We start from the raw sequence: 18,511 nt of genomic DNA, 5'->3' as shown, positions 1-18,511 counted from the left end.
AGGAGCCACGGCTCAGCCCGAGCGATTTCCACGCAGCTGCTCTGCTACCACTGCTCTCCAGAATCACATTCTCCTGGAATTAAGTTATGGCACACTTTGGAATTAAAGTGGTTTGCAAAAATGACTATAATTCTGCTCTGCAATAACTCCTGTGACATAATCTTACCGTAGCAAATGGATTTCTTGCAGACCAAGAAAACCCCACGCCCAGACGGCACTCCCTCCCCCCGTGCGCTGTTTGTTTTGGAGTGTGAGCGGGCGCTGCTGGAAGACGCAGAGAAGCTCTCTGCTCCAGCGCCACAGCACTGGCAGCAGCAGAGGAACCCAGCTAAAAAAAAGGGAATTTCATCACTTTGCCACAGCCTGGATGCTTTTGCTGATGCTGCCAGCAGCGGTGCTCAATCCAGAGCTTGGTTTCATCTAGGAAGGGGGTGCTCATCCCACAGGAAACAGGCTGACACTTCAGTCAGACAACAGGCATGGCCATGTTGAGCCTGGCCTGCAGAAGGAGGGTAAGATCCTGCATAGCCCACGGGCAAGCCAGCTCCCCGCTGCCCAGCTCATCCCCACTCACCGCCATGTATGGCCGGCACCCTGCATCCCGCGTTTTGGCAATGGAGTCCACAAGCTGTCCGCTAATGCCGAAGTCACAGAGTTTAATATTTCCATTTCTGTCCAGAAGAATATTGGAAGGTTTGATGTCTGCAAGGAAAAGAAATTTAAACTGGTAAGTCACAGCTGGAGGTTTCAATTTCAAGAAGAGCAGCTGCAGAAAATCGACACCGGCAGCGCCGCGCCATCGCCCCTTGGCGTAGGGCGGGCAGGCGGCGACTGGATGCGCTCGCCGCTGCTGAGGATCCTGACCAGAAGCAAGAGGAGATGGAGCCAGCACCAAAGATGCCATGTGCCCAGAGGCAGAGGCAGACACCCAACCACCCTGAAATCATGCTTTTATGGAAAACCACAGAGCGAAGGGGCAATGAAACAGCCACTGGGGACACACTTGTGCAAAACCTATACTCCCGCTCGTGGTAGTACACATGCTGATTACACTTTGATCTGAGGCAAAGGCCTCTTAAAATCCTTGCAATTATTTTTGTAGGCAAGGTGAAAAGTCAGGAACTCACCTCTGTGAATGATTTTCAAGTTTTCTTTTAAGTGGTTTAGTGCTTTCACAGTCTAGGAAAGAAGAACAGATGAAAAATAAGCAAACGTCTTAAGATTCTTGTGATTATTGAACTCTTGGAGCTCCAAGAAGGGGGAAAACACATTTAATATGTTAAGACATCAATGCTGTAATATGCCATGTAATAAAAGCATTTTTCTCCCAGTCTTTCCTGCAAACAGAAGGTGATATAAGAGAGAGCATGCGCTTAAGTAAACACATACCACTTGCTGTAACCTGGAAAGATGACAATCAGTGAGAGGGGAGCAAGAAGTGAAGTCAAGCAATTTCTGATGTTAATTATCTTGACTAATAACTTATTTCAAGCCCTATGCTGTACTTTTTGAGTAGGTAACAACTGTTCCTATTCCACTTGCTGAGCAGCAGCAGTGTGGGGAGCAGCAGAGGAGGCTGTTCTGATTTAACCATTCACCGTGGAAGAGACACTTAAAGAGCCTGATTTCACAGGATGATTTAAAAAAACCCTGGAAGTTCACCATTTTAATTACTTTCGCTTCTGCTGAAAAGATCATTGAAACCAATGGCCAAAAGACTGCCTTGAAGATGATGGTAAGAGGGTGTTCATGTTGTGCTGTAAAGCACTCTGAAGCTGTGCAACTGTAAGGATGAAGTCTAGCACCGAGGAACAACTGCCAAAAGACTGTCCTTCCTGCTCACACAACCCCGTGTTGAAGTGTTTAGGTAATTAAAAGCTCTGGCAGGCTCTGGGGCAGCTGAAGTGCTCTCTCCTCCTCACCGCCCACCTTGCTGCTCCAGAGCAGGTTTCTGCTCCAGCAGCAGAAGCTACCATATCTCTCTGAACAACAAAGCATCAACAGATTTTTAGGCAAGCCCATAGCGGAATGATACTGGATGGCCTCCTTGGACCTGAGCTTCAGCAAGAAAAAGCCTGCTGGACTTAGTGACTGAATGTTGGTTTAAATCCCAGCTAACCCTGCCAGAAGCTTCTGCCCCCACCCTCAAGAGGGTGAAGCAGAAGCTCACAGCTCTTCAGTCTGGAGTAAAAGAGCTCTAACACGAAATGAAGGGTGGCTGGCAGAGCACACCGAGCTGTGAGCTGCAGCACATACCCTAGCTGCACATGATGGGACTACCAGGGCAGTGCGCACATAAACCTTCTGGACCTGGAGGCCTTCAAGTATTCTCATATCAGAATTATTAAATGCTGTTCCTCATTTGTTTTCTAGAAAAAGGCGGACAGAAACAAACCTCAGACCTCAAGACCTAGTCAGAACTGGTCTCAGCTCCTAAAGCCAGTCTGTGCAGAGGACCTCCCTCAGGAGCTGCTGGGGCTGAGCTGCCTTCAGGTACAATGTGAAGGAAGGGCAGCGATGTTTGATGAGCAGCCCACGACGTCCTGCACAGCGCAGCTGGGCTTCACATCCCCAGATCTGTTGTGGGTCATGGATCAGGTATGGAAAATTTTAGCTTACTCAGTCCATCCCTCACCCCCAGGTCTGAAACATCCAAGGTGGTAATTTCCTTGGCTAGGAGTTAAAGCTTTGGTGCACTTTCACAGTGTGCTGTCTGCACAGGGTAAGTAGAGAAACTCCCTTTGAGAGCTTTAAAACTCATCTCAAGTCTCTGCCCAAACTATCTTCATCAGGCAAACACTTTGCAAATTCTGTCTGAGCCAAAATGTGGGCCAGCATGTCTCTAATACCCTGCAAACCCTAGAAGAAAGGATCTCCTTTTCTTTCCCCCTACAGAATTACATATAACTCCAAGCAGACGACCCTGAAAGGATAGACCTTACCCAGTCATCTCTTGTCTACATCTCAAGCCTTGCTTTGGCCAGTAATACATTTAGTTGGTTGGTGGTAAGACGCATTCCATGGGCTGAAGAACAGCTATTGGCTGCCTTTGATAGGATTTTCAGTCTTGGCTATAAATATCTAAATACGTGACAGTGCCTTAGCTGTCAAGGCAGTTTGTTAGCTGTAAGAAGTGGCAGCAGGTCCAGGTAGGCTCAACATTTTATAAAGATGACCCTAAGAAGAATGAAGATGGTTTTCTCCCAAGATCAGGCACTGAGCAGAATTTGCCCATATCCTTTCAAGAGGTCATGGTTTGTGACTTGCTGAGCACCTCCCCATCACTGTGGCGGTTCAGGACACCAGCTTACTGCGGCATTCACATGCTGAAGCCAATATGGCATGACTCTAGTGTTCACTCACATTTCCCCCCCCATTACTCCGGAATGGTGCTTCGCTTCTGCAGCCTTTCATCCTCCAGCAGCCTCACTGAACTAATTCATTTGGCTTGGCCAGGCCTTCCAGATTAAGGCAAGAAAACATCAACGAGGTTCTCCACCTGCTGAAGACGCACTTATACTTTTGGGAGCCTTTGCACAAGGCTACTAGAGGTTTGTCTGGACTGGAATGACCCAGCATCCGCTGCAGAAAGCCAATGGACCTGACAGATCTTTACGGGCAGCACCAGGACAGAGGTTTTAGGATACCTTTCAACACCTCTTCCTCCACAGCCCAAAACCAAAAGTTTGTTTTGCAGGGCCAAAACTTGCCCTTGTGTTTAGTCAACTAAGGGTTCATTTTGGCACAGACAAGGATAATTTTACAGGGCTTCTTAAAGGGAGATAGTGGGCTCCGTGTAGCCCTCGGTGGGATTCATCTCACTTCACTTCACTACCTAAGGCACCATGAGATGGGAACTTAGCTCTTGTACAGAGGCACCAACCTCTCCCAGCTGACTTGAGAGAGAGGGTAGGCAACTTACTGAGACCAGAACCTTACTCTCTGGTGGGGTTCACATGTCCTGGCTATAAATGCCCAATCCCTTGTTCCCTTTACAAACAAGGGAAGGGGAGACACTTCATCTATTTTAGGCACCTTCCTTGGCATGAGACGACCTGTGCCCGGCTTCCGCTGATGCCACCACCTGGGCATAAGAAGCAATCCCTGAGGAGAGGGCTGGTGCCTATGCTGTCAGTGCCGATGTTCAAGCAGACGGAGCAGGAGGCTGGTCCCGGGGTCTCTTTATGAACTGATTAGAGACCCCAGGACCTGCTTTTCCTTCATGCAATATGCTATGGGAAAGTCAGAATATACTCGGGGATCATTAAAACTGTGGTGAAATACAACAGCAGCAGTTCTGCTGCATGCAGATCAACCAGCTTTCTCACAAGTCAGTGGAAGAGATCTGGATTTTTCAAAAATCCATTAGCTTCAAAAACACACACAAAAAAGTTTAACAAAATACTCACAGCTAAAGTGATTTTGCCTAGGATTTCTTCTGGAATAACATCATCTAATACACTATATACATATTTGTAAAACTTATCAAACGAGGTAGACATGAGCTCCATACAGATCCAACAGTCACCCTGGAAAGAGAAAAGAATCTGTGTTACTGTCAAGCTAAAACGAGAAACAAAAATCCAGAGAGCATATAGAGATCCCTTGAATCCAATAAAATACATTAACAGCAACATGCATTTGACAGGAAGGATGGAATTGATCTTGATTAATTTTAGGAATGGAAGACTCGCCCCTATACACACCTCTCCTCCGCTCCATTCACCAGCAGAGGAATCTAGTTGACCAGCTGAGACTTGACATTACATTTTAGATGCCTGAACCTAGATGAATCCACATCTCAAAAACTGTTTGGCTCTCCAGAAGGCTGCAGGCATAGTGAGACATGAGCATGCACAGTAATACTAAAAAAAAATCCTTTCAGTTTATGACAACCCTGCAGAGGACAGAAGATATTTCACACAACATTCGGAGATAGCATCTAAGCAAGAGAAAATGAAGATAAACGCAAGTATGTGGAGGGTTTTGTTGATTTACATCTTGCAGTTAAACAATTTAAATGCAGAAAATTGGAAAACATACTAGTATCTGTGTTAAACCAAGCTAAGCGTAACTATTACAGGAGAATAATATGTCTTTTTATCAAAATATGTCTCCCAAGATCTGTAAATCGACCTGCTCACAATGGATTCACTGGGGATAAGAAATGGATCCCCACAATCTAGAAGGACTTCATCTTTTGTTTTAGTATGTATCTACCATATGGTGATGGACAGGTTAGCCATGGATTGATCTTAGTTATTTCAATTTTTTTGAACATTTTATCTCCAGTTGAGAATGACAGAAGGCTTTGCATAAGCTATTTCTGCAGACTCTCATGTACTTCAGGCAACTCTTCATTGCTAGAAATACTAAAACACTAGGACTAGACCTGTCCTCACCAGAAACGACATACTCATACCTATCTTCTACAGGCTGTATCACAATGAGTGTTAAAACTGCATTAGCTGTCAAAAGCTAAGTGCAGAACGGAGTAGATTAGTCTGGATGTCTCATCCTAGCTAAACACCACCCAAAACAGTTGTGTAGGGAGCAGCAGCTTGTACAGGTAGTGCTGCCCTGGGTTGCCTGAGTGGTTCAGGGCACAGGATGCCTGTCTGGTTATGACTAAGCTGCACACTCCCGTGATATAAGAAGCAACAAATAGAGGAGAAACTTCCCCAAGTAATTATCCTACAGAAGGTAGATTTTTTCCTGACCAGACAAAACACAAACCAACCAAACTCTCCGAAAATATATGGAAATGGAATTAGGAAAAAACCCTAGGGCATGGAGATGCTGGAGGTGTGGCAAAGCCCCGTGCTCCCATCCCACACACCCAAGTCACTTGTGTTTGAAGCAATTTCCCGGTGCTCATGAGAGTCAGGAGCAATTCTCGAGTATTTAGATGATGGAAAAGCTTGTAGAGCCACAGGTTTTAAGGCCAAAAGGGCTCTTCTGCCGCTCAGAATGACCTCCTGTGAAACACAAGCCAAAGAACTGCATCCGCCAAGATGCCTCCAGTTCAAATGCTTGGTTTAGCAGGAACAGAAGTGCCCAGCAAAGGTGTTGTCAAACACTGCGCACTGGTATCAGCAGAGGCAGCGGTGCCACCCAGCTCGGTCTTGGGCTGCTCACACACATGCAAGGCTGTTTTCAGCAACACAGACAGCAAACTACCAGGAAGCGTCCCACGTGCCACCAGCATTATGGATGCTGCTGCTTCAGTGACAGTGAATCCATCACTGTCTCCTGCCACAGGAGGGATGCTGCCTCCAAGAGGAACAGAACAGAATAGACTATTTCAGTTGGAAGGAACCGACAATGATCATTTAGTCCAACAGCCTGACCACTTCAGGGCTGACCAAAAGTTAAAGCATGTTGTTAAGGGCATTGTCCAAATGCCTCTTAAACACTGACAGGCTTGGGGCATCGACCACCTCTCTAGGAAGCCTGTTCCAGGGTTTGACCACCCTCCCAGTAAAGAAATGCTTCGTAATGCCCAGCCTAAACCTTCCCTGGCGCAGCTTTGAACCATTCCCACGCATCCTGCCACTGGATCTCAGGGAGAAGAGATCAGCACCTCCCTCTCCACATCCCCTCCTCAGGAAGCTGTAGAGAGCAAAGAGGTTGCCCCTCAACCACCTTTTCTCCAAACTAGACAAGCCCAAAGTCCTCAGCCGCTCTTCATAGGACACTCCTTCCAGCCCTTTCACCAGCTTTGTTGCCGTCTTCTGGATGCATTCAAGGACCTTAACATCCCTCTTAAATTGCGAGGCCCAGAACTGCACACAGTATTCAAGGTGAGGCTGCTCCAACGCTGAATACAGCGGGATAATCACCTCTTTTGACCAGCTGGTTATAATAGGGAGAGCCTTTCCCTTCTGAGAAGAGGGGATCTGCTTTCCTAGGAAGGGCTGAGCCGCCAGTGGGGAAGACAACTATGGGTTCAGAGCCATGGGCAGCCCCATTTTACGCTGCTCATTTGGCACCAGGCTTTTTACCATCAGCACAAGACAGAGCGGGAGCTATTGTCACTCACCCAAGGGAAATGGCTGCTACAAGCCTGAGCCTAGAAAACACGCATTTCACCCAAAACAAAGCAGAAGGGACTGATCAAAAAGGTGCTGTGCCAGACACAGAAGCAGAGACACCACAGTGAAAGAGGCAAGTGCAGCGCAGCGGGAAAAGGACATGACCAGCACTTCAGAAGGCATGGAGAAAGGTGAGCTCAGGCTGCTAAAGAATGAAAGACTGGCTATGGATGAATTTGGCTAAGGATCTGTTCAGGTTTAAACCGCAGAAATGAAATTAGGCAACACATGCAGAAAATTTCCCTTTTCAGCACTGGCAACAAATGCAAAGTGCAGCTGAGGCACTTCCATATTACTGAGAGTGGCTCAGAGAAAGCAACGTGGATCCAGCGCTACTAATGTGCATAAATCAAGTGAAACTGGAACCATACCAGACCCTTACAAGCTACGTGTAGTGAAAGCAAACACGGACTTCTTCTACTGGCTGCAGGATCATTCAAAACATTGCTTCTGGTTTGACCAGCTTCATATAAAAAATTGGTACTGCACTATATTCCCAATATACTATGTTATTGTACTGAGACTGCAGGGGATCGGATTTGTTCAAGAATGCCAGAATATTACTGACCACCTGCAGCCTAGTTCAATAGCACCAATATTGTGAGTGTCTTCAGTCGCCCAGCTTACAACGGCTGGTGTTCACACAGCAAAAGCAAACTGAAGTGCAACAACAAGCAACCTTATTAGAGCCATTATCATAACAAAAGCTTCACAATATACTTTGTGCATCTGCGGGGTTGGGACGTGTGTGTTACCGAAAACTCAAACAAGTACAATAAATTGTTATCCAGTGTTAATTTAACCATAAAAAAAACTGTACATGATCAAAAGCACCAAAGGAAAGACTTGGTTTACTTGGTCTCCTGAAGTATATGCCATATAGAAATCCTGTGGGCATTTATTGATCTGGTAATATAAAAATCTACATGATCAAGTCAGCAAGATCAATGACAAAAGATGACAGACCTTTTCAATTATGCAGCTTCATTAAGGCCGGTGGCAAGATTCAGAACTCTACAGGTTCTTCTCTCTTCCTGGAACTTGAAAGGACTTACCTATTGGCAAAGCTGATGAATTTTACTGAGAACAAAAAGGAATACTGGCAGGGACAACTGGGTACCAGTCACCCAGCCCCCTTTCTGATCAAATACATAAAAGTGCTGATGTGCCTGTGCAAGTTCTGCTTCATTGTGAATCATGAGGACAAAACCATCTTAATGCAAGTTTCTCTTTAATTTATGCTCCTAGGTCAGGTTGACTTCCGATTATAAAATAACGAAAGAAGCATTTTAATTTTCTCTTCCAGTTAGAGCTATGCTTCCAAAGAATATATTTTAGTCCTTATTGGGTATTAAATTACCAGATGCTAATGCACATCTTGTAGGCATTCCAAAAAATGTCAAGGAACACCCTGCACATTTCATTCAAAATATCACTGCCCGTCTCCAAGACATACACAGAAACTGCTTAACCAGCAACCGGGATGCTTCAACTTCTGAAAGCAGTGTCCTGAGATCCCAGTTGACAACTGAGAATGTCACAAAGATGCCACCCAGCTGGAACGCAGCCTGGCAGAAAAGGACCTAGGATTCCTGGTGGACACCAAGTTGAACATAGGCCAACAATGTGCCCTTGCTGCGAAGGTGGTGAACGGTACCCTGGGCTGCAAAGCATTGCCAGCAGGTCGAGGGAAGTGATCCTTCCCCTCGACTCAGCACTGGTGAGGCCACACCTGGAGTGCTCTGTGTCCAGAGCTGGCTTCCCCAGTACAAGAGAGACATGGACATACTGGAGAGAGTCCAGCAAAGGGCCACTAAGATGACTAAGGGACTGGAGCATGAGCCTTTCTCCCATGAGTAAAGGCTGAGAGAGCTGGGACTGTTCAGCCTGGAGAACAGAAGGCTCGGGGGGGGGGATCTCATCCATGTATATAAATCATAGAATCATAGAATCATTAAGGTTGGAAAAGACCTCTAAGATCATCGAGTCCAACCATCAACCCAACACACCATGCCCACTAAACCATGTCCCTAAGCGCCTCATCTACACGTCTTTTAAATACCTCCAGGGATGGTGACTCAACCACTTCCCTGGGCAGCCTGTTCCAAGGCCTGACCACTCTTTCAGTAAAGAAATTTCTCCTAATGTCCAATCTAAACCTCCCTTGGCACAACTTGAGGCCATTTCCTCTCGTCCTATCGCTGTTACTTGGGAGAAGAGACCAACACCCACCTCGCTACAACCTCCTTTCAGGTAGTTGTAGAGCACGATGAGGTCTCCCCTCAGCCTCCTCTTCTCCAGACTAAACAACTCCAGTTCCCTCAGCCGCTCCTCATCAGACTTGTGCTCCAGGCCCTTCACCAGCTTCGTTGCCCTCCTCTGGACACGCTCCAGCACCTCCATGTCCTTCTTGTAGTGAGGGGCCCAAAACTGAACACAGTATTCGAGGTGCGGCCTCACCAGTGCCGAGTACAGGGGCACGATCACCTCCCTGCTCCTGCTGGCCACACTATTCCTAATACCGGCCAGGATGCCGTTGGCCTAATCAGCACCCCCAGGTCTTTTTCCTCCGGGCAATACCTGAGAGGAGTGCGCATAGAGGACAGAGCCAGGCTCTTTTCAGTGGTGCCCAGCGAAAAGACAAGAGGCAATGGGCACAAACTGAAACACAGGAGGTTCCCTCTGAACATCAGGAAACACTTTTTCATTGTGAGTGTGAGCGAGCACTGGCACAGGTTGCCCAAAGAGGCTGTGGAGTCTCCATCCCTGGAGATACTCAAAAGCTATTTGGACGTGGTCCTGGGCAAGTGGCCCTAGATGGCCCTGCTTGAGCATGGGAGTTGACAAGGTGACCGCCAGAGGTCCCTTCCAACATCCACCATTCCGTGATACTGATACTGAAGGCTTATCACGTTAGCGCATTGCAGGGAGTGGCCAACTTTTTATGCAAGTTGCACCTACACTACTGAGAGAGAATGAAGAATGTCATCACCCTCACATACCCTTATGTGACACAGAGGACACTCTTCCTATGGACCGGAGACTGATCACGGAGACTGAGCAATGCCAACACAGCCAAAGATTTCCATAGAAATAGGGTGTTGTGCATCAATAGCAAAAAGAGCAAACACTTGTATCAACTGACCAAGGATATGTCCATAATTCACACCAACATCAACACTGTGCTACTGACACATCCCTACCAGCTCTTCTCTCGTACCAGCAGAAGCTCCCCATGGGCTAATTTACCTGGCTTCCCAGGCATGTTTTGCAACTGGCAATGTATTTTTCATTGAATAATTTTATCAACTATTGAACTTGTTCGTTTAAACTTGGCTCGGCTACACTCGCACTGTGTAGGAGTGACTGCTGAGATCCCAAGTCAGACAAGGCCTTTTTCCTCTTCACCTCTTGAGAAGAAAAGTAACAGGAATATAGCCAGGGGTATAACTACTCCTTCTGGACTTTCCTCCAGGCCTTTCTCTTTCTGATTCTCTTCATTCTCCAGTCTTTACTAGATGCAACTTTCTTCTCTCTTCTGTTAAGAAGTCAGGCTATGGACATGAAAACCATTTCAACTGCCAGGCATTACGAAGTCAGTGCTCAGGGATTTTTTCTGTTATTGAAAAAAAAGGTTGATTTTTTCTACCTAGGATCATTAGAGAACCAAGTAATAGAGCAGTCCGCTCAACAGCTGCACTAGCAGAACAAAGGACGCTGTGACATCATGGGGAGATGCAACACTGTGACATGAAGGTCACAGCTTCAACGAGAGCAGGAGTGAGCAGAGCACTGTCCCATGGAGGACCTGACTCTAGCACATGCAGTATCTGGCATCAGTGCAATGAAGCCCCATACTCCACGCAAAGGCTGAAACACTGTCTTGTAGTTTTTCAGCTTTATTCCTGTTTCATTAAACAGGCAATTTACTCTCATCTAATGGGTGCCGATAAACTCAAGCAAAGTCCCGTACCTGGCAACCAACTTGTAGTTTTTGCATTGTTACACATTACCTTATATACACAGACATACATAATAGCAGAAGGACATCCCATATGATTAAAGAACAAGAAGCAAATAATATGTGTTAAGATGCTGCCTGCTGAGGGACAAGCAGGACCAGTTCCCAGAGAACACTTTCCCTATCAGAAAATGCTTGCTGAACAAGTGAGACAGAATACAACTAGGGGAAAATATTTGTGTAGTATTTTTTGCCTTTCCAAATCAAACTTTTCATAGTCATGCAGGCTGCCACAGTAACTTGCCTGTTTATAGTTGCTTTCCTAATTGCAAGCTGGGATAACTAGTCTGTCTTCAAAATAAGACCTTGAACAGTTTTGTCCAATTTAGTTTAATACTCCCACTCCCCAAACTGTCAGGATCCAAGAGCTTAGCTCTGGCTCTCCGTATCAACAGCTCACTCTTCCAGAAAGGCTACCTGCCTTTCAAAACAGCCCAGCTGCCCTGCAGCTGTTCCTGAAGCTGCTGTAACTTTCTTGTCAATCTTCTGATTGTAAGAGCTGCCTACTCAATGTTTAAGCTCCTCTTTCACCTTTTAGGAGCAGGCAGAAGACGACTTCCCATCTGTAGCTCCATCCACCCCTGGAGAATCTGAATCCTGGCTCAGAGCAGGCCATCCCAAGAGGCCTCTTGGAACTTATTTCCTTACTTTTCACCTTGAAACGCTGGAACGAAGAGCTCTGTTTATACATGTTTTGCTGTAGGACTTCCTGAGAGAGGTTCAGTCTTTGGTAACATCCCATGTGCTCTTATACTCCAGGGGATGGTGCAGCAGTGACCTGAATCGTTCATTTGGGAACAGATCTGCTAAGCAGAGTAGGGGCGTGAGACAGGTTCAAACATACTGGTGAAATTCTTTTTTTCCCTTTCTGTGCTTCTCTGCTGTCATAGTTTCCTAGCTTTAAAAGATGTAATTAATATTAGAACATGTAATTAATATGAAAAGACAGAAAATCTTATCCAAGCATACCAGCCCACCCTGTGTACCTTTGAGGTACGTGACTTGGAACATCACCTTGACAGTAAGGGACCGAGGAGAAGAGAAGGCTGCTTTCATCTCAGAAGCAAATACCACTGATGCTGAGGGTGGGCGAAAAGGGAATCCCAGGGACCAACACGATATAACCCAAAGTGACCTTACTGAAACCTTTCCCAGATGGAGAAGGAGCCCTGCCTGGCTGCAGAAGGACAGGATTTTTTGACAAGACAAAGGGTGCAGCAGAAGCCAGGCTGACATTTGGGTGCTGAACAAGGTAGGTTTTTATACTATTTCTGTATTTACAGTTACATCCTGGGATGTGCCTAGAGCTGCAGAGAGGTGACGGGCTCGCACATCTCTGAACATGTTGCTCATCAGCATCTGGCAAGATACTGTCTTACCCAGAGACTTTTCTTTACAATAGCCAACAGCCTTATCATTTGTATTTCAGCAAAGCTGGAAATATTCAGCCAAGGCTGAGGCTCCACACTTGGTAGGAGCTTGTACTGTGTCAACACGGACAACGCCTTCTGGCCCAAAATGGCTTCGTGTTTAAACGAAGATTAAGATACGATAAGGAAAAGCAGAGCATGGGAAAAGGAAGGATTATTATCCTTATTTTAAAGACTGAGATTTAAAGCCAGAGTGACCTGGCAAAATTACAGAGGCAGACTCTCTAGCAGCAGGAATTGAATATTCAGTCCCAGTTTGGGGCTTTAACTACACTGAACTTCTTTCTCTAACAGTTTCCCAGTAAAGCCCCAAAAGATTCTGCAAGGCTGCTATGTCTGATAATATGCAAAGATGACTAGCGGCCAGTAGGTCTCTATTTTCCTTCATCCCTTGAGTAGGTGTATTGGATTTGTGCTGAAGTAGTGGAAAACAGGCAGGGCTACAAGTCTATCCCCCTACATTGTGCCAGCTTCAACACCAGAGCAACTACAGGAGGGGGAATAATCCACACCTGCAGGAGAGCTGCAGGAGCTGCTGCTCTCTGGAGGAAGAGGATGCAGTACTCAGGTTTTGACATTCATCTTCTCCAAAACTCTTGTCCTTGCAAACGGACCAAATGCTTGCAATCCCGTGCTGCTCGCCAGTGCTATACTCCTCTTCTTGTGTCTGTACTGACAGACTCAGTCCAGGCTGATGACTGGCCTCCAACGATGGCACAAGACTGTCTGGGCTGCATGGAGAAAGTCAGCTTCCCGACTGTTTTTACTGGTCATTCGAAGCTAGATAGCAATGGGAGTGCCTGGGCAAAGCACAAGGAGACTGAAGGATACCTTCTGTGCCCCTGCAGCATAATATCTGCCTTAAATTACAATAAGTAGATGCTAAAACAGTCACAAATGTGCAGTGATTAACATCATATTCCTGGCCGCGAACAGCTGAAGTATGTCAGGATTAACTGTGGTCAGCTGACATAGCTTTCAATGCTCTAATTCTGTTCTTCACTCAGAAGCACTCATGGAAGCATCACGTTGAATAACCCACTCCACAGCACGTGCTATCTATGTGCATAAAAGGGCCAAGCAAAATTACAGCCCCTAGGCTAGCTATTGCAGATATTGCTCCTTTCAGGAACAGTCATGCAATTTTGGTCTCTGTCCCAAAAGGACAGAGTAGAACTGGAAAAGATGCAACGAACAGTGAGAAAGATGATCAAAGGTCTAGATGGGGTTCTGTGTATGACACAGGCTGGCACTTATCAGGCTCAATAAGACATGACAGAGGGGGAATATGGCAACTGTCCATAAAATCCTCAGCGGCCTGGGGAGGATGGATAAAGATCAACTGTTTACTGCCTCTTCAAACACAAAAACTAGGGGAAGCACTAGGGCCATCACTCAAAACAGCAGGATGAAAATTCAAAATGAATCAAGATGATGGGCCTTCAAACAAGGGGTGGACAACCAAGGGAGCACCATGGATGCAAAAAATGTACATGTATTCAAGGGGAAACTGAGCACCTTCATGGAAAAGAAATCCAGTAAGAATCACTCAGCACAAAGACAGCACACCTTGCTCAGAAGACACTCAGCTGCATACAACTGAAGGCTATGGCGAAGTATCACACATGCTTCTGCGAGCAGATCCTGTGAGCCATTGCCAGAGACTGAACACCCCACTAGGAATTCTGGTCTGACCCAGCATGGTTGCCCTTATGTATCTGCAGGTACAAACCACTTCAAGGCAGATGCACGTCAATCCGGGCTCTGACACAGCCTGGATACATACATACATACATACATCAGATAACCTTACGGGGAGCTGTGACTACTATCACAGCAGCCACCTTTATTACAGGGACACGTGGTCGCATCTCACAACCACTGACATAAACCACATTTGCATCCAAGCACTGGGCCACAGAGCTGTCCCCAGCCCGGCACCACACGCTCTGCGTGGGGGAGCCACAGACCTGGAGCTCATCAAGAGAGAAGAAAAGCAGGAAAGGAGAGACTGAAATACACAGAGAGACATAACAATGAATGGGAATAGCATGTTTGTGCTCAGCAGCACCCAGACATCTGGGTCTCCTGCTTAAATACCCTTGATTAAAAGTGGAGAGCTAAGAAACCTAATATACATTAACTTTCTCCTCCTTATTGCAAATTGGAAACTGGAAAAAAAAAAAAAAGGTAAAAACCAAACTCTGCTATGAGTGAAGCAAGTTTGGAGTGCCCACCTCTCTGAAGAGCGCGCCATAAAACTGAACAATATACGGGCAGTCACTGCTTCGCATTACTACATCAAGGTCCATCAGAAGCTGCTTCTGTTCTTTTTCATCCACTGTCGACCGAATTCTCTGAAAGAGGAAGAGTGGCAGAGTCTTTATCACTTACATGCCATTACTGTATCCTCAGACCCGCTTCTGGAGAAACATGCCAGGGACCCCAAACCCAAGGCTGAGCAGGCAATCCCCAAGGCATGCTCAAACACACTCTAGAGAATTAAGCTATGCTCTCAAATAAGAAATATAACTGAAAACCCCTAAAGCCATTTAATTCAGACTATAAAATCCCCAGTCCTCTCATGAGCATCAACATCTTCAGATGAAATGTCAGAATGAAATTAAAGAGCAGAGACTTCACTGAAAACTACGGCAAAACAACATATTCAGGCTTTCAGTTCAAAACAAATTCCCACACAGTTCTTAGCTATGTTGGATGGGGCTTGAAAGCTGTTTTGAAATTTAACCAAGGAACATTATCTTTAAAATTTCTAAAGCAAGCACAGAAGACAAAAAGGCTCCTTCCACCATGCCTCCACCATGGCTGGCACGGTGAAAAGGGACCATCACATAACCGAGGGAACACATTGCTCTGGTAATGCTAATGGTGGGCAACAGTCCCATGAGCGCTTCTCATAAAACTAACAATTCTTTACCTAGTACTGGCCTAGGGAACATTAACACTATGTAAAAGATATTTTTATATATATATTTTAAAAAAAAAAGTGTGTGTGTATATAGAGATATATATATGTATACACACACTATACTTTATATATACACTATATATAAAGAAAAGTCTGATTTGAGCTTGAAAGAACAACACAAGTTTGAAAATAGGAAACTGTACATCTTCAAACATGAAGCTTGTTAAACAAAGGATGGAGAAGACCATCCACAGTTTTTCATGTGATTTTACAGACATATTTAACATCTTGCATGAAATTAATGCATTTCCTGAATCACAGGTGAGGAAAATTGTGATCCTGAAGGTGTGACTCATGTTGAAAAATCATTAAAAAAAAACAAGAAAAAAATATTTGGCAAGAAGTCCAAAGCAACAGAGGTAGCCTGGACCCTCCTTGAGGAGAAAAACTACTTGGCTATCCAAGAAAAAAAAATTATTTAAGATTGTGGGGAAAATCTGCAAGATACCAGCATCCACTCCCACCGATGCTATTACCCTGTGAGCGACTGCAAGTGGCATCAAGACCACACGCATTAGCAAGCACAAGGCTAAGTATATGAAGATACGTTCAAGGTTGGCCATTCATATTGCACCATTTGAGAAACAGTGCATGATTATGTACCTTAAGACTATCTTGTGATGACCCACACAAATGAGGACAGTATCGACACTGTAGTTTTCCTTACCTTTGGCGTATCCTGATATTTTGGTATTTCCAAAATGAGACCACTCATTCTTAATGTTCTAGTAGCTCTAGTTTGGCCTAGACCAGTAATTGTCATGTTCTTATTGCCCTTTTCCCTCCCATTGAATTCTACAGTACTTGGGAAAACTGGCAAGAGACTTGCCCAGCACACCCATAATCTGTAACATCCACAAGCTGCGATGCCACTGAGAGGGTGGAATTTTGTAGTCACAAACAGAGCAAGAAAATAGCTCAATGGACTAGTAATGAAACTAAAAATCTTCACCTCTAGGTCACTGGTTCAAGTCTGTTTCACAGAAGTTCCGTCACATCACTGAAGAAAGCCTGACAAGTTTTATTATTTCTTTGTCTTATGTCTACACCATATAAAGCTCTACAACCCCTTGCTGAGATATCAAAGGCTGAGCAGATTGAATGTCTTTTCCTAGGTGGCACACCATCAGCACCATGTGAAATGACAATGCCATTGCTCTGACCTTGACAGAAGACAATGGATGCCAAAGCCACCACTGTGGGACCTATGAGGAACAGTTTAGTCTCTCACTGAGATGCTACCCACTCTGAAAAGTTCACCTATTTGGTGAGGAGCAGTATCAAAAGGAGCTTTTCTCCATATTGTAACTCACATCTCCCTTCTATACCAACTCCATCTCCATGTCTCCAAAAAGCCTCTTTCCTCGTCATCCAGGAATCTCCCCAGCCCCACTCTGCATTCTCCTTGCATCTGCATGATCCTGTCACAGCCATCCCCACAGCGTGCTCCTCAAATTCCGCAACTTCCCCTGAAAGCATCTCCTCCCACAGCATGTCCTCCCTCTGACATTTCCTTCTCTGCTGTTACTTCTCCAACTCTGGAAAGCATGTGAAATCATGCTGTACGGAGAAGGTGATTTTAACGGCACCCCAGAACAACACTGAACCCAAAGATTCCTCCTTTTCCCAAACACAATCTCCCCAGGGAGAAAGAGAAAGAGCAGGCAGAGGACCCAGAGGATGGATAGTGGTCAGCTATAATGCAGAGCATCCAGGCAGACACAAGAGCCAAAGGACACCTTGAGAAGCCAGCAGGGACTCTCCAACAAACACTGCTTCAAGGAGTGAAGTTAAGGACATGATGCAAGATTGAGAGGTCTCCTACAAGAGTGCTGAAGACCGGAGATTGACAAATTCAAGAGGATGGGAAAACTATCAGGGGCAGCATGCAGCCCAGCGCTGAGCTGGGGTCAGCCCAGGCTGGAAAAGATGGTTTTGTTTAGCTGGAGCACATCAGGGAGTCTGCTGCATGCCAGTGGTCCCAATTCACCAGCTAAGGAACAAGCGTTCACCAGCAAAACAAGGAAGAAACAGCAAAAGGTGACTGAAGTCAACAGCAGCCACTACCCAAATAGCACATGAACCATAATGACGATCTGCTACTTAACTCCAAGGCAGAGCGCAAGACACTGCAGCAGCTCCCACAGACATGGGAGATGGCAGGGAAGGAAGACACAAGGTGAGGCAACAGCCTGAAGACACCATTTAAGACAGGGATGGACAGGTCTGACTTAGCTTCAGGTCTTACATCTCTCAGCCTGATCGCTCTACTGCATGTAGTTACTGACATGGCCAAACAAGCCACGTAAGGAAAAAGTGGGTTTTGTAGTAGAGGCTTACGGAAAGTCTCATTTTTAATGGTTCCTTGTTGGCCTCAAACTTAAACTGCATCAGATCCTCCAGGAGAAAATTCTCCAGCCCTTTTTATTACAAACCCAGGTTAGGACAAAGCTTTCTGATATCAGGAACAAGAGCTCTGAAAGCTGTGCCCTGGGCAGCATCAACAGCAAAAGGATAAGCTATGCTGTGGATTGGACCACTCTCAAACCTAAAAGCAGACAGATCCCAGAAACTGAGGAGACCCAGCCCAATACGCACATGAAAAGACTCAGGTGCAGTGGGTGGTGACCAGTTAAAAAAACAAAAGCAAAGAAAAGAAAAAGAAAAAAAGAAGTTATAAACACCAAACTGAAAACCAACTCCTTGAGTTGAAAGACAACACAGTGCACAGGGCTCACGTGTCCTCAGCAGAAAGCACAGCACAGCAGCGCTTGACAATGTCACCGGAGGGCTGGTGCTCCCTGGGGATGGCAGGGACTAAGGACACCAAATCAGCAGGAAAAAGGGGTTTGCCCACTCGCTGCCAAGGACGAGAGTATTTACCTACCCATCTGAAACACATTTACTGCTGAGAGAAGTACGTCAGATCTTCCACTGATCACAACTAGTTTCTCACCTCTATAATAAGGTTCTCGCT

The 18,511-nt window shown here is 45.8% G+C and overlaps 1 protein-coding gene across 6 annotated transcripts in view; it reads right to left on the bottom strand.

The window, feature by feature from the left end:
- Window positions 1–18,511, bottom strand: part of MAP2K4 (mitogen-activated protein kinase kinase 4) — a 102,387-nt gene that overhangs the window by 20,914 nt on the left and 62,962 nt on the right. For all 6 annotated transcript variants that reach the window (XM_075169760.1, XM_075169759.1, XM_075169765.1 and 3 more), the window contains 4 exons: window positions 14,783–14,902; window positions 4,410–4,529; window positions 1,128–1,179; window positions 575–702 (listed from right to left, as the gene is read on the bottom strand). In XM_075169760.1, coding sequence (XP_075025861.1) covers window positions 575–702; window positions 1,128–1,179; window positions 4,410–4,529; window positions 14,783–14,902 — 420 coding nt within the window. The remainder of the gene's footprint in view (window positions 1–574; window positions 703–1,127; window positions 1,180–4,409; window positions 4,530–14,782; window positions 14,903–18,511) is intronic.

This window comes from Calonectris borealis, chromosome 20 (assembly GCF_964195595.1).
Source record: "Calonectris borealis chromosome 20, bCalBor7.hap1.2, whole genome shotgun sequence".
Taxonomy (NCBI): domain Eukaryota; kingdom Metazoa; phylum Chordata; class Aves; order Procellariiformes; family Procellariidae; genus Calonectris; species Calonectris borealis.
Note: the sequence above shows the minus strand (reverse complement) of the source record. Positions and strands in the feature narration are given on the sequence as shown.